A 15,985-nucleotide genomic window follows, 5' to 3' on the forward strand; every position below is an offset into this window, starting at 1 on the left:
AAACAAATTCTTGTCAATTTTATCTTATTTATTTCTTATCAGATATTTGACCCTTTTCTATAGATCCACCTAACATGGTACAATCACAGAATAAAATGGGTAACTTTTTGGAATAGTTGCAAATGACTATGCAAATGGTGACATATATTTTTTAGAATACAAATATCGAGTTCAACCTCTTCCGTATTACCATACAACAAATGCATGATTTTCATATTGCAAAAAGTTATTTAGGACGCAGCATGGCTTTTGGGAAGAGAATGGTTCTACTTATCAATAATTATAACAATAGTGTATAACTATTATACAAATATTAACACACGTGGTTAGTTCTGAGTATGTCATTTTTATTAAGCACGTAAATATAGTGTATTTTTTATCACATAATTTAACGTGGTTTTTCAATCAAGTCTTATTCGATTTTAAATACATATTTAACGTGTGATCAATCATGAAACTCTAATTTCGACAAAATTATTTACATACATATGTATTATAAAACTGACAGTGACTTAGTGAATAGCGGGCATTCCAGAAATAAACCAAAACCCTAAATTAATCCATTGATTGAATGATTATGGCCGCGCACTAGAAATGTGTATGTATACATAGATACACAAATATATACTTATAGTTTTCATATCATGTATGTAGTGGCTGTATAAATAAAAAAATATTTACATTTTCCAACTAAATAAATTATTTGACTAGCTTTTCTCTATTAAGATTGTTTATAATTTCAAATGTTACGTGTCACGCACTTTAGGACATTTTATACTTTCTTTAACATGTCCATTTTAAATACAACCAATTTCATTCCCAAATTATACATAATAATTTATTTAATAGAAACTTATACACACCCGTTTGGTGGTATACAATATTCACACCCCGCATAATTTCGGAATTAAGTTTAAATAATTTTCAAATAATAACGATTATTCGTCTGTGCATCGAAATCGTTTTAAAATAATATAGAATATAGTAATTGTCATATCAGTAAAAAAACTTCTTTGCTGAATTACAGTTTTACACCTTAGGCGTTATTTCCTAATAATTTAACTCTCCTTTCACTCTTCACATAATATTCGTATGGTAATTGAATGAAAATATATAAAAGGAATAATATTATGATGGTAGAAATGAACTGAAATTATTGTAAATAAATTGTAAGCTCTGAAACAAAAGTTTATCACGTCTTCTGCTTAGTTAGTAACAACGACACAAAACCTCTACAAAATCTAAATAAAAGTAATTTATTTCAAGGGCAGAGATTTTATGCCGTCTCCTTCAGATGCATATCAATTGATAAATGACATATAATTAGTGAAGATTACATAGTTCTCAACTAACCGCGCACACAATTCCTGACGCACAGCTGCTGTAAATTTATTCACCAAGCAAAGCGCTGTCGTGGTGCCAAAGACTAAATTATAAAGTAAAACAATTTGAAAATTGCCTAACCACTCGATAGCACCAAAATCCCCCAATAGATCGAAATTTGTAATGCCTGAAATAAAAATATATAATTAATAAACTTTTATATATAAAGACGTTTGTAACTCACCAATAATTCTACTGAGCAACGGCAGTGCTGAACTTAATATTAAAACTAGCGCACAATTAAGTATTAGTTGTGCGAGAGAAGTCTTTCGTTTTTGTGGACAAACATTGCGCATAAAAGGCATGGTATAAAAGCCAACAACAGAAGTCGCACCTAAATAGAAAATTAAACACACTTCTAAACCTGCTCCAAAGGGTCCCATCTTCGATAGCGAAGTGATGCCAAGCGTAAATTGCTGAATGAAGGTAAAAGAAAGACGATGTTAAGCATTAATTTTCTCATCTCGTCAAATATTAATACTTAGTAACAAGAAAAAACTCACCCGAGTGCTTAGCGGTAATGCTTTGATTCCAATTAGCAACTCTAATGTATTTTGGACTACCAGCAAAACAGTTATACCGGTGAAAAAGAGCAACAACAACATTGCCAGAGGATAAACGAAATTTCGTTGAAACGCCGATGACTTGCGTAATTTCTCCAACTCTCTACTTTCAGACTCCAATTCTCTCAGTCTTTGTTTGAGCTTCTGTTGCTCGGTTTGGTGATTTTCCAAAGGTTTTCGTTGATAAAGATGCCCCAACGACGTATGAGGATAATATCCACCAACATTTGTATAACCACTGCTATAATCGTTGTGTAAACTGCCGGCGCCGCCGTTGCTGCTGATACTAATATTTAGTAGTTCAATGTTCGCAATTTTGCGCTTTAAACTGGCGATTTCCATGTAAAACACTTGGTATTCTTCATTTACGTCGCGAAGTAAATGTGGCTTCACAAGTACTTGTCCCACAACTCCAAAGAGGCGAACGAAACCAAGCGGTGTGCAAACTATTGAAATAATACAAAATTAATTGTGAAAGTATGCATTTAACATATGAAAAGACAGTACACTAAGTTTACACAACAATACTTCTCCACATTTTCCATCGAAACAATTACCCTAGAAACCAGTGGCTGTGGTTGTACTTGCCAAACAAACAAAATAAATTTTAGTTTTAAAATAGCTCTCACAAAGGAGTTGATGACGAATAAATTTTATAGTTCATTTTAAAAATTATACACATCCATATGTAAGAAAATTAATATGGCGCAGGGAGATATGGATGAGGACTTTCTTAACTTTGAATCCAAAGTAAATCAGGTAATGAAACTTTTGGAGGATATGGCGGCCGCAAATAAATCCGATGCAGAAAGTGCTGCTAAAAAGCCAGAAACGTAAGATGACCAAAAAGGTATATGTCCAACAAACGTACATACAGATATTTCACATTTTATAGAAAGTCCGAAATTAATCAGGATAATTTCATTGTCAATGTTCGTCAAGACCGCACAGTGCTCAATCGCAAAGCGGGTCAAAAAGACCCATCAGACACTGGAGGTCCACAACAAATGGACAAGTACACATTTATGCAGCAGATGGAGCAGGATGCCGCCGAAAGAACCAAGATTCGACAGGAACGTGAGCGTATTTCTCAAAACTTTCGCAGGTAAATGCGTTAAGTTTAAGTAAATGTATGATTTTGGAACTATTTATTTACGGGAAATATCTTTATCTCCACCAAGCATGGGCAACGATGCTTATCGTAAGCAGAACTATGAAAAGGCAATACAAATGTATACAAAAGCTATTGAACACGTTAAAGACAGCCCTATATTATACAACAACCGAGCACTATGCTATCTTAAGTAATTATATACTACATACACATATATATGTATATGTATATACACATTTTTGTTATAATATCTTAACCACATTATGTACGATATAGGTTGAGAAACTCTAAACGGGCAATTATTGATGCTGATTACGTAATTAATAAATTGGACGAGAAGAATTTGCGGTCGTGGTTGTACAGAGCAGCTGCTTATCTGAGATTGGGTGATGAAAAAAATTACGAGAACAGCATTAAATTCGCAAAGAAAAATAATACTAAAGAAATCAGCTATATAACTGCATTTCAAGAAAAACTCAGAACTGATTTCTAAATACATACTTATGTATATTAGATTTTATTATTTTCAACTTTTCAGCCAAATATACATATTTACATACATATGTATGTAAAACTCTTTGTACCTTCATATTTTCATGATACTTACCGAGTAATAATAGCACTCCCAAAAATGATACACACGAATATAAAAATGGTAAATGCACACTGCCTAAATCTGAAAGTATTCCAAAAAACATTTCAAAGTTTTACAATGAATCTCGCTCCATTTGACAATATGCTGACAGTTAATTTTTTGTATACTTGATTGTCAATAATAAACATACTTAGCAGTGATAAAAATCCGATTCTATCTGGATCCATAACAGCAGAGAGTACATAAGTAATGCCTAAAACCACCGTGGCTAAGAGGCTAAATACTGTAAATGTTTCATAAGCGCGCGCAATTATACCCTTTTTATGCCCAACGAAACCAGTAGATTCCGTAAAGAGATACGCAAATGGCAAAAATACAAATAAGGAGAGATTGGAAAATAAAAATATATGATTCCAAAGACCTGCAATTATAGTGACTATAGTTATCTAAACAACTACAACTAGGCAAATAAACTAATTAATTACCTTGTATCAAAGAACTATTGAGCCATTTTACATAATAGCTGTTAGGGTACAGCAACAGAACCTCATTGCTTGCTATTGAAATCGGGAGCAGAAGGGCGGCGCCAACAGCGATCGCCATAGAAAATGTACACAGCCAAGAGCTATAAGCAATCAAACCAAACAAAGTATGAAATATGACACAAATGTATATATGTATGTACATACATACATACTATGTTCGACAGCTTATTATAGAAAATACATTTATTTAAAAAGTGTTTAACAAAAAGCTATAGAATTATGGTTATTTGTTATCATTTGTACATATGTATATGCATTACATACCTTATACGATAGACGAGCACTTCATCTTCATCCGTGGAAAACAGATCTTCACGATCTTTCCGGCGAAAGCGCGTTATCAGCGCATAGGAGGCAAGATACAGCAACATTAAAAGCAGTAGAAATATCTACGAAGAATAAAATAAATTTTATTAAATTTTGAGTTGTTAATGGAAAGCGAATAAAACTAAAGATGTTATTATAAAAAATGTATGCATACATATGTACTTATATAGAATATGTACATATATATAATAAATTAACCTATCTTAATCACAAAATCTATTCCTAGCAATAGTATATTTGTGTATCGAAAATAGTGTGAATCGGGTCAATACCTTTCGGAGCCCCCATATAACTATATAACAATTTTCGAACTTCCAGCTGACGTTATGCTGCATATATCGGCCAATATTTGAGTTATCTCAATGAAAATTACAGAACATGTTTTACTCATACCAGTATATCTTTGTGCCTAAAATAGATACAATTGAAATTAGCTGCCATATAACTACAAGGTGCATTCCAAAGTAAACTTTTTGAATCTAGCGCCCCCTGGTGGCACCATCTATACTTATGTCGACTGGTGCGTTAGAATCTTCTATTTTTATCGATTGTCCAGTGAGAATTTCATGACATTTCATCGTTTGGAAGTGAAGTTATTGCGTTTTAAGTGTCAGTATGTTTGTGTTATCGGTGGGAAAATGAGCTTCGAACAAAGAGCCAACTTTAAATTTTGTTTTAATTGATGAAACAAGTTTATGGCGATGATTGCCTATCACGTAGCAGAGTGCATGAGTGGTTTCAACGTTTTCAGTTTGGTCGAGAGGACATAAATGACGATCAACATGTAGGCCAATCAAAATCCGTGATCACCAGAAATTCCATCGAAACTGTCAGTGAATTCATCAAAAATCAGCTGAAATCATCATTGAAATTCATGGAAATGGAATAGAACATCTCCAAAACATCGATTTCTCGCAATTTGACCGAACATTTGGGCTTACGAAAGGTGTGTGCACGGTTTGTTCCGCACAAATTGACTGACGACCAAAAATTGCTCAGAATCCAACATTCGAAGGACGATTATTTGACCAAAAATCACATTGTAACCATTAACCACTCCCCGTATTCACCTAATATGGCACCGTGCAACTTCTTCCTTTTCGGAAAAATGCATTGGCCCATGAAAGGAAAGCGTTATGCAGACGTAGAGGCCATTCAAAAGACTTGCACCGGCATACTGGCGCCCATACCGGCCAACGAGCTAAAACACTCGTTCAAAATGCTTTTGGACCATGCAAAAAGCTGTATTAAAACAGAAGGAGACTATTTTGAATAAAATAAATTGATTTTGCCGAAAAACGATTTGTTCTGTTTTTACTTTGGAACGCACCTTGTAATATCAGGATTTTCGAACATTCGGCTGCTCCATATGATTGATGATTGTGTGTGAGGTAAATTTAACCCCAGGAACATTTTTTTACTATGTGGCGTAATAATAGTTAATGGATAAAATAGGGTCGAGTATAACCCAACTCCCATATACTACATGTATATTGAGTTATATGTATATAGTATATGTATGTATAAGTTTTTTTGGATTTCGATCCTCTGGTTGACGTTTTACACCTTAAGGTGTTTCCCTGCGAGAATATAAAGTGTTCGGTTGCACCCGAACTTAGTTCTTTCTTACTTGTTTTTAAACCCTGAATAGGGTACATTAAGTTTGTCACGAAGTTTGTAACACCCAGAAGGAAGCGTCGGAGACCCTATACAGTATATATATAAATGATTAGTATGTTGAGCTGAGTCGATTTAGCCATGTCCGTCTGTCTGTCGGTCCGTCTGTCTGTATATATACGAACTAGTTCCTCAGTTTTCAAGAAGCTGCTCATTTGTCGGAACTGCCAATATCGGACGACTATAACATCTAGCTGCCATACAAACTGAACGATCGGAATCAAGTTCTTGTATGGAAAACTTTTGCATTTGACAATGTATCTTCACAAAAGTTGGCACAGGTTATTTTCTAGGGCAACAATGTAATCTCCGAAGAAATTGTTCATATCGGTAAACTATAGCATATAGCTGCCATACAAACTGAACGATCGGAAAAAAGTTCTTGCATGGAAAACTTTTGCATTTGACAAGATATATTCACGCAATTTGGTATAGATTTTTTTCTAAGGCAACAATGTAATCTCCGAAGAAATTGTTCAGATCGGCTTACTATAGCATATAGCTGCCGTACAAACCAAACGATCGGAATGAAGGTCTTGTATGGAAAACTTTCGCATTTGACGTGGTATCTTCACGAAATTTGACATGGATTACTCCGAAAAAATTGTTCAGATCGGATTACTATAGCATATAGCTTCTATATAAACTGAACACATAGTTACTAAAAGAAATGCATCTGTGAAGGGTATATTAGCTTCGGTGCAGCCGAAGTTAAGGTTTATTCTTATTTTTTTTTGTATGTTCAACTACTCAAATATATTGCATGTGCGTAAAGGAGAATTGGTCATTTATTGTTCAATAAATTCCACTGATAATGGAAACAATTGCGTTGATAAGTACAATATTCACACAGATAATTCAATCAATAAAGGAATGATGCATGGACTTTGCGATACCAATATAACAAATACATATCAAATACACGACTATGCAAAATGTGCGAGGAAATTAAAATTTGATCAGATATCCAAATACCTCGAAAGTTTTTATTAACACCTAAATCTAATAGAGGCAGATTTGTGTAGGTGTATATTTAGCGAAATAATCAGGATGGTCAGACCATGGACAATCTAATAACAATACCAAAAACCCAAATTCGGAGTAGTTAAAGAAATGAGTACTAGGACCTTATATCCCTCTGCGAATGGCAGGCACCTTATCGTTGTATTCGATAACGCTGTTATAGCCGAGTTAACAACAGCTCTCCAGTCGTTTCTTCTTTTCGCAAGGTGGTGCCAATTGGAGACTCCAAGCGTAGACAAGTCCTACTTCACCTGGTCTTTCTAACGGAGTAGAGGTCTTCCTCTTCCTCTGTTTCACCCGGGCGGGTACTGCGTCGGATACTTTCAGAGCTGGAGTGTTTGTGCGATCTAGCCAGCGTAACCGCTTTTAATTCGCTGAACAATATCAATGTTGTCGGGTATCTCATACAGCTCATCGTTCCATCGAATGCGATATTCGCCATGGACAACGCGCAAAGGACCAGAAATGTTTCGCAGAACTTTTCTCTCGAAAACTCTTAGCGTCAACTCATCAGATGTTGGCACCATCCATAACTCTTCACCATATAGCAGGACAGGAATAATGAGTGACTTATAGAGTTTTGTTTTTGTTCGTCGAGAGGACTTTACTTCTCAATTGCCTACTTAGTCCGAAGTCCGAGTTATGCCGCTGGATTTGGGACGTGCCACGTAAAAAATGTATATTGGAACTTATCAATATGCTGGGGCTAAGTGGGTCGTTGTTACTTAAGATAGTGCACAGTAGACATTAGGTCGCGGTGCAATTCTCTTATCTTATCTTATGGCCTTATATTTCCCATTCTACCACGGTGATAATACGTATATCCACCAAATTGGTACGCTTATATGTATAATACCATCTATTACTTTCATTTTGCAGAGATGTAAACACTTTATAATCATCAATGTCCGTCTTCTTAGGAAATTTCTCTAACTCCTGTTATAAGGAAATATTATATTTGGTAAGCCAGTGGAAAACCTCTTAGTCAGTATTGCATTTTTTTCAATTGATATATAATAATCAATCTATTATATTATTATTAAAGTGTCAAATTCTATAAATATTACAAAGCCTAAAGGGTAAACTTGTTTTATACCGTTGAAATAAATCTTTCCTTCAATTTTTTTATCAGTCGCCCTGATTCGACCCCTAGGATCACTAAAAAGAAAAATTCAAAGTAAATGAATACTTTGCTTCAACATACATATGTATGTTTACTAAAAAAACGATTAAATCGATTTATAATAAATTAACATTTATATGAAAATACAGCTAATTGTATGTATATTGAAAAGCATTGTACTATCTACACATCTACGTTGGCATGTATAATGTGTAACAAACTGTAATTTATATATTACTTTTTTGTAAATATTACTTAAATTTAGAACAAAAATAAAACAAAAAATATTCACTTAATTATTAGAATGCTCAAAAATAAAATGTTTAAATAAAAAAATTTCATAAATTCTTACAATATTTTCGCGAAGATTGTTATGAAAAATTTGTAATTTGATATCAGTTACTTCTTCCTCTTCCTCATCCATGTCTCCAAAAAGTTTCTTGAATTTTCCGTTTGAGGCAGCCAGAATGTTATAGTTGGTCCCTTTAAAATTGGCGCGTTGCAATTATAGTCCAAAACACAATTCTAGATAATAGTGTTACAATTATGCAGTTTCTTTCTACTGTGCACGTACTTTTTTTGTTTTGCACGGCACGCAATACGAAGTTATTTAGTGCCACAGTCATGTAATCTCTGAGAATGGGTAGATTCCTAGCAGTTAATTTTAATGTTATGTTTAAATCATACAGTTAAGAAGACAGACAAGAATTGGACTGTGTACCGTCACAGAGACCTTTTAACGCCAAATATATCACAACACAAAAAAGTGCAAATAATAAAAATAAAATTTTTAAATGCACTTCAATACACATTAATTATTCAATTTATTATATGTTTTTCCAATCGCAAATTTTTAATAGAAAAATTTTAAATAGATTGCCACAATATTATTATTATTGTTGCATATGCAACCTCAGACTCTGCGTTAATTTGAGGCTTCTCATACTTTCCCCATTACAGAACCCGACCATTTTTTTAGTTCCACAGTTCGTAATTTAATCAATCAATTTGCTGTGGCACTTTTATGTACATTAATATTAACACACATTCACAAATTTCATAAATTTTGTTAACAAACAATTTTTCGACCAATTCCCACGTACAAAAATCCACAAACTTCAAGAAAACGATTCAGATAATAATAACAAAATCTTCAGTGTCAGGGTTGCAATTTTTAGATTTATTATTATAATCTGCGCGTGTAACTAATTAACCGGTTGATATGATGCATTCTTTTATTCATTACAATATTCTGTCCTCTGAATAATAAAAAATAATTGTTTTTGTTTGTCTCTAATAGAGATTTTAATAAAAGTTCTGACGATCAGCAAAATATATAAAAATTACCAAATTTTAATTTTGAAATAATAAGATGATGGCGGATGAACTCTTACACAAGAGTTTCGGGTAGTTATGTCGATTCGCTTAAAAAAAAGCATCCATATCTGGTAGCGATTTTGGGTAATTAACCGGAGAAAAATATAAAAGGAGAGTTCTGGAGATCGGAATTAAGTTTTAGTACTAAATTATTTTTAGTACATAATAGTACTGCCAAATTCAAAAAATTATGGGTGCTAGAAACCCTGCTTTATGAGAAGAAGCCATTTTGTATATCATTGCAATTGAATTTTTGTGGGAATAAGCATTAGTTCTAGAATTTTTAATATAATGCCAGATTCTGGAAAAAAATTGTGTGAATTACGTGTTTGTGATTTGAAAGAAGAGTTAGAAAAAAGAAATTTGGAAACTGTTGGAGCTAAAGCGACTTTGGTGGAACGGCTGGAACAGGTAGTAATAACAGACACATCCATGTAAAAATTTACTTGACATGTGTATTTTTTATTTAGGCTATCAAAAGTGAAGGTTTAGATCCATCTAAGTACTGTTTTGTACCCAATTCCAAAGCCGTCGGTAAGAAAATTATGGATTCCAAAAAAATTGACATAAAAGCTGTCGAAGAAATCAAAATTAAGGAGGAACCCATCGACGACGAAGAAATAGCTCTAAATGCTGAAGATGTGGGGGAAGAGGAAGATTATGATGATAATGAGCAATATGAGAACGACGAGGGTGACGAGGATGACGAAGTCGACCAAGTAGGTGATGTAGATGATGAATGTGTAATCATCGAGGAAGAAGGGCGAACTGAAGTAGATAAGGGAAGTGGTTCAAATGATGGACCAGAGGGGGAAGAGGAAAATGCAGGCGAATCGAATGAGGAATCGATAAATTTAACCATTGGTGAAGACGAACAAAAACTTTTACATGATGAGGTGAGAATAACGCTGGGGTCTTAATATTTGAGCGTTATATAATGAAATTGACATTTTTTCCGGTCTCCAGAAAAGTTGGTTTAAATTTTTTTTATTTTTTTTGTAAATATCTCTAATAGATTCTTCTGTTCTGAAAAATTATTTTCCTAGCTTTCATTTTGCCGACCAATCAATCTAATAACGTAGAGTAATATTGTATATTAATTATTTTACCGTAGTTGTTGATAGAAATTAATTCTTTGCGAATTCCAAAAATTCTGGCTAACACTTTTATAGTATTCTCTTCGCTATTATGACAAGAATAAATATTATTTTTTGCGGCATGATCTCCAACTTTAAAAGTAAATGTACTAGTAGCTTTATAACTCTGTCTAGTTTATCTCTAATGAGTTTAGGCTCCTCAGTTAAAGGGTTATTAGTTAGCTTCTTTGTACTATTTGAATTAGTTAAGTGTTCTTAATTTACTAAAATGGGTTTATATTTATTTCCTTTATAGGCACCTGATGAAAAGGAAAAATGCAGTGAGTACTTTATTTATAAAATTTTTGTACAGTACAGATATACTTTGTAAATTATATTTGAATCACGTCACTGTGTTTAAATTGATATTATTCGTGTTGCAAGTGTCGCAGATCTAAAGCGCTTGTGAAATATAAAATTAATATATATAAATATATATTATTATATATATTATGCTGAAAGAATATGTAATGAAATCAAAAGTAAATGAAACAAGGTTGAATTGAAAACTAATAAAAATAACTATTCTCCCTCGTAAAATGCCGTTGCTTGCCGGTTAATTATAGCCGATGCAGAAGGTGATACTACCGGCAGGAATTCAGCGCAAAAGAATACAAAAACGGTTGCAGCTTTGAAGGACACAAGAACATCCAAGGGTGGATCCAGCAGCAGTAAGGACGAGCGTAAATGCAGCAAGTCTGATGACGATAAATCAAAGAGAAAAGATGAGAAGTCCGGCGAGAAAAAGGATAAAGACATTAGGTTGGTTGAATGCCAAAGTACAGCTACTAAACAGCAAACTTAATTCCAAAAAGGGAATGGACATCAAAAGCAAACATTAATTTCCAATTAGTTTGTTGTATATAAGTTTATATCAGTTATTGTGTTGCATATTATTAAGATTTGTAAACGAGCCACAAAAGCGAGAGGCATTAAGTGTCTATAAACAACAATAATATGGAAGAAAAAGGAAAAGACGTAAAAAGAAACAAGTATACGGAAGATTTGATTCAATAATATATTCTGAAAGAGGACCAGAGGAGAGTTTGCAGCGTATTTCTCATTACTCTAAGGCCGTTCATATTTTACAAATATCAACATTATTCGCTGATATAAACAATACATACCAACAACTGTTCAATTATTCGAAATTAATTGAAGATTTGAAGCAATCATCGTGAGAATGTTTAACTAATTAATTTTCTTTTAATATTTTTCCGCTAAATTCACCTTGAATCCACCCGAAATTCGATTGTTTACGTGATTATCCAACTGAAAACAGTGAACAAAAATCATCTTCAAACAAGACTTCGCAGAAGGATGACAAAGGTAAATAGCCAAAAAAAATACAGGGTAATAAACCATGGCAACAGCTGAAAGTGTTATACAAGATGGACATTGATGTAGGGATTAGCAAAAAACTAGTTCTCAGTGATATCATTTTCAAGAAAGTTTTTAGCTTGGTTGAATTTATGTTAAGGAGTTATTCGACAAGGGAAGTGTGACCTTTCTGAAAGCAGTATTGTAAAATCTTTTCACATGAGTGAAATTAAATAGGTAGTAAATTGAAAGCAAAAAACATGTTTTACTCTACGCTGATAACTTTTGCAAAATTACATTGCTGTAACAACTTGTGTTCACCAAAACAACTTAATATGCTTCTCAAGAGTTTTATATCACGTAAATTATAAAGATGAATGACTTACATTTAACACCGGAAAAAGTCAGTAAATGCCGAACACCATCATGACACAAACATTTTTTAGCTTTGTAAAAACTGAAAAAACCTGACGCCGATCAATTTTTGGATTAACGTTGTAATTGTAAATAATGGATTACCAATCAACCAAATCTATGCATCTAAAATCTTCACTGTGATGATAACTTTTATTTCATATAAATAGAGGGAGGGTTCCTATCCATAATATAAAGTACTTTTCAACGAGGAACTTTGATGTCACCTTGCATAAACATATGTCACCGAATGAAGGATAAACCCTATCAGAGAATCATCAGCAGACCAAGGATCATCATCAGTTGGCGCAGGATCATCATTAGTTGGTTAATTAGGTACTGTTTAGTTCACCGGATTTTACATTCCCATTAAGTTGCTACCGAGTATTCGATTAATATTTTAATTTTCTTCTAATTAAGCACCAAAGTTCACATTTCCTTTGTCGAGTAATTTATAGGGAAATAATTTAAACTTCACGTTTATATGAATTAAAAAAAATTGAATTGTAGATGAAGACATTTTATATCAAGTTATGATACAAAATTCTGGTTTACAATCAAGTTCCTTTTTCAAAGATAAAAATATGAAGACTTACAAAACGATCGCAAAAATTATTTGTATGTGTGCTCACCCTTACTATTCCACTATTATTTATATGGAAATTGCAGAAAAGTCTTCAGTGAATACCTCTACAAAATCGTCGTCCACAGGAAAGCAGACAACACCTTCACGTAATCTTTGGGTATCCGGGTTATCTTCATTAACGAGAGCCAGTGATCTGAAAACTATATTTTCTAAATATGGAAAAGTTATCGGAGCCAAGGTGGTCACCAACACCCGAACTCCGGGTACACGTTGTTATGGCTACGTAACAATGTCATCATCGTCGGATGCCAGTCGTTGCATTGAGCATTTGCATCATACCGAACTCCATGGACGGATAATATCAGTAGAGCGCACTAAAAACGAAATCGGCAGCAGCTCAACAAGTGTCGCCAAAACACGTACGGATACAGCAAAAAAAGATGAAGACAAGAAGATACGAGACACAAGAGACACAACTTCTAAGACGAGAGACGACAAACGTAAAACTATTGATACAAAGAAGGACGATGCATCAAAGAAACCTGAAGTGGAAAAGGATAAGCAACGCGATAAGGAAAAGGAGAAGGACCATAATAAAAAAGACGAAAAGGAAAAGGAGAAAGAAAAAGACAAAGAAAAGAGTGTGGCTAGCAATCATGAGAAGCGAGCAATTTCTAAAGATGGGCAAAAAGATCGAAATGTCCGTCAGCATTCTAACCGCAGCCGTTCCAATGACCGCAATCGCAACGACCGAAATATTCGTGATCAACGTCAAAGGGATCGTGAACGTGAACAGCGCATCAGACAAAGGGAGTATATACAATTACGAGAAGAGCGAGAGCGACAACGGTTACGAGAGCGTGAACGTGAACTACGTGAAGAAGAAAGGCGTCGGCGAGAAATTCGCGAACGTCAACGGCAAGAAGAAGCTCGTTTGGCCGAAGAACGTCGGAAACTGGCACAGGAACGAGAACGCTTAGAGAAAGAAAAAGCCGAATTGCTGCGTTTGGAGCGCGAAAGACAAAAACTAGAGCGAGAGAAAATCGAACTGGAGCGCCTCGAGTTAAAACGACAACAAATGAAGTATGAACGCGTAAAACATTTCATTTATTCGTTTCTTAGTATATACAAAATTCATATATCCACCAAAACACTCCCGCATATACAAATGCACATGATGCACAAACACAAACCGCATTATTTGCTCCTTCCGGTCAATGCCGTTGAGGCAAAAGTGAACAAGTTTCGGGATGTGTGTTTGAATGCTGATTGTTGGATGCATACAAAGTGTGATTATGATAAAATTGTATAAATTAAATCCCTATAACGTCTTAATTGCTTGAGAATCTCTGAAATGTAGAGTAAGCAAGGTGATTAAGCATCATCCCCGAAATGGTCAAAACTTTTAAACTAATATTTTAAAAACAAATATTCAAATATGTATAGGGATTAATCATTTATTTTGTCTTTTTCCCAATTTTCGTTTAAATTGTGTCAAAAGGATTATGCACGCCCGTGAGGATCCTATTAAACGGCTAGCAAAAAGATCCAGCGATGAACGTTATACCGAAGTTTCGAATCGGAAACGTTCGTCTGGGAGTGATTCTCGTTTCGAGGCGCCGCCACCACCGCGTTTCGATGCTAGTCTCGTGACATCATCAAGAAGGTAAAACACATGATTTTTTAACGTTTTAACTACGTATTTATTTATTTAATTGAACTTAAAAACGCCTTGAGCAAAAAATATTGTTCAGCTTTATTATATGATTATAAACCCACAGCTATGATAAAAAGCGGGACGATTATAATAGCTCAGCATCTAGCAAGCGTGTCATTGATGACTTCCCATCATCAACTAAACGTATGGATTACTCAAAGCGCGACGATTTTTCCAGTGCGGCTACTAAGCGTGCAGCGTTAGACGACTACCCAGTTGTCCCACCGAAACGCAGCACTGATGATTACGGTAAGCGTAATAATGACTATTTATCGTCAACTTCATCCAAACGAATCATAGACGATTATGGGGCAAGCAAATCATCTCGTGATGACTACAAGCGTGAGGTTGAAATTCGTCATGTTCCAACAACTGGTAACAGCAGTGGTTCATCATTTCATACAAGCCGCGATGTCAGCTCAACTATTCATAAGGCTAATGCCGGTCGTTATGTGGATTCGGAACGTTCCACGAGTGGATACAGACGTACTGGTATCGATGACATTCGGTATACTATATATTTATCGTTAAGTTAAAATATATGTTTTATGCATACTTTTATTATTTGTAGTTCGTCAGCATCTGGAAATAAGCGTTATGAAAACTCAAATACCTACGGCACCACTAATAATGGCGGTAGTGTTTGGGCATCGTCTACTCATTTGGGTGGAAATTCTGGTGGAGGAGGTGGTGTCAAATCTTACGTCGGCAATGGCATGTCAAATATGCACAGTAATTCGACGTGGCAAAAGTCGGTTGAAGAAAACAACTGGCGTCCAATGCAATCGGCGCAAGACCGTTTCGATCGGACATACAATGAACGATCCAATAGTGGTTACACTGCTGGAGGTATGTTTGGCAGTGCAGGGCGGTATGGCGGTCAAATGCGTTACTAAAGTTTCGTTTTGATAATTTTATGATATAGCTTATAGATTTATGTTTATTAATTTGACTGGTTAAAACATGTAACTATTTATCAGTAGCATTTGCATTCACCAGGTTACAACAGACGATAGTTGTTTAATGTTTTTAAAGGATCTTATCTGAAAATTAAATATGACAAGAAATGAATTATGCTAAATATT

At 34.5% G+C, this 15,985-nt stretch overlaps 3 protein-coding genes across 8 annotated transcripts; 2 read left to right on the top strand and 1 right to left on the bottom strand.

Annotated features, from left to right (window-relative positions):
• Positions 1-717: 717 nt before the first annotated feature.
• LOC120767344 (protein Lilipod) lies at positions 718-9,475 on the bottom strand. 5 transcript variants are annotated; one of them, XM_040093340.1, is made up of 9 exons: positions 9,319-9,475; positions 8,703-8,983; positions 4,465-4,589; positions 4,141-4,280; positions 3,846-4,076; positions 3,668-3,736; positions 1,887-2,392; positions 1,568-1,799; positions 718-1,510 (listed from the first exon to the last, which is right to left on the bottom strand). In XM_040093340.1, exons 2-9 carry the CDS (start codon positions 8,772-8,774, stop codon positions 1,302-1,304), a joined length of 1,584 nt encoding a protein of 527 aa, XP_039949274.1. In that variant the 5' UTR covers positions 8,775-8,983; positions 9,319-9,475; the 3' UTR covers positions 718-1,301. The 5 variants fall into 5 exon arrangements, with proteins under 5 accessions (XP_039949274.1, XP_039949266.1, XP_039949258.1 ...); XM_040093332.1 differs by having other exon boundaries at positions 8,703-9,001; XM_040093324.1 differs by having other exon boundaries at positions 9,297-9,475.
• Positions 2,649-3,861, top strand: LOC120767371 (tetratricopeptide repeat protein 12). The gene is made up of 4 exons (XM_040093352.1): positions 2,649-2,779; positions 2,842-3,051; positions 3,128-3,250; positions 3,337-3,861. The coding sequence occupies exons 1-4, from the start codon at positions 2,649-2,651 to the stop codon at positions 3,551-3,553; spliced, it is 681 nt and encodes a 226-aa protein (XP_039949286.1). The 3' UTR covers positions 3,554-3,861.
• A 476-nt stretch (positions 9,476-9,951) lies between the features above and the next one.
• LOC120766744 (SAFB-like transcription modulator) lies at positions 9,952-15,983 on the top strand. Of its 2 annotated transcripts, XM_040092425.1 has the most exons (10): positions 9,952-10,138; positions 10,198-10,623; positions 11,120-11,144; positions 11,430-11,625; positions 12,146-12,192; positions 13,267-14,266; positions 14,685-14,849; positions 14,965-15,149; positions 15,201-15,408; positions 15,472-15,983. In XM_040092425.1, the coding sequence occupies exons 1-10, from the start codon at positions 10,019-10,021 to the stop codon at positions 15,794-15,796; spliced, it is 2,697 nt and encodes an 898-aa protein (XP_039948359.1). In that variant the 5' UTR covers positions 9,952-10,018; the 3' UTR covers positions 15,797-15,983. The 2 variants fall into 2 exon arrangements, with proteins under 2 accessions (XP_039948359.1, XP_039948351.1); XM_040092417.1 differs by having other exon boundaries at positions 14,965-15,408.
• The last annotated feature ends 2 nt before the right edge of the window (positions 15,984-15,985 follow it).

This window comes from Bactrocera tryoni, chromosome 1 (genome assembly GCF_016617805.1).
Source record: "Bactrocera tryoni isolate S06 chromosome 1, CSIRO_BtryS06_freeze2, whole genome shotgun sequence".
In the NCBI taxonomy this organism is placed as follows: Eukaryota; Metazoa; Arthropoda; class Insecta; order Diptera; family Tephritidae; genus Bactrocera; species Bactrocera tryoni.

Coding starts and splice junctions, on each gene's coding strand:
- LOC120767371 (XM_040093352.1), top strand. CDS start 2,649: ATGGCGCAGGGAGATATGGATGAGGACTTTCTTAACTTTGAATCCAAA. Junction 3,052..3,127: donor ATTTCTCAAAACTTTCGCAG/GTAAATGCGTTA, acceptor ATCTCCACCAAG/CATGGGCAACGATGCTTATC. Junction 3,251..3,336: donor CGAGCACTATGCTATCTTAA/GTAATTATATAC, acceptor TGTACGATATAG/GTTGAGAAACTCTAAACGGG.
- LOC120767344 (XM_040093340.1), bottom strand. CDS start 8,774: ATGGATGAGGAAGAGGAAGAAGTAACTGATATCAAATTACAAATTTTT. Junction 4,590..8,702: donor ACAATCTTCGCGAAAATATT/GTAAGAATTTAT, acceptor TATTCTTCGTAG/ATATTTCTACTGCTTTTAAT. Junction 3,737..3,845: donor CGGATTTTTATCACTGCTAA/GTATGTTTATTA, acceptor GAATACTTTCAG/ATTTAGGCAGTGTGCATTTA.
- LOC120766744 (XM_040092417.1), top strand. CDS start 10,019: ATGCCAGATTCTGGAAAAAAATTGTGTGAATTACGTGTTTGTGATTTG. Junction 11,626..12,145: donor AAAAAGGATAAAGACATTAG/GTTGGTTGAATG, acceptor AACTGAAAACAG/TGAACAAAAATCATCTTCAA. Junction 14,267..14,684: donor TTAAAACGACAACAAATGAA/GTATGAACGCGT, acceptor TTGTGTCAAAAG/GATTATGCACGCCCGTGAGG.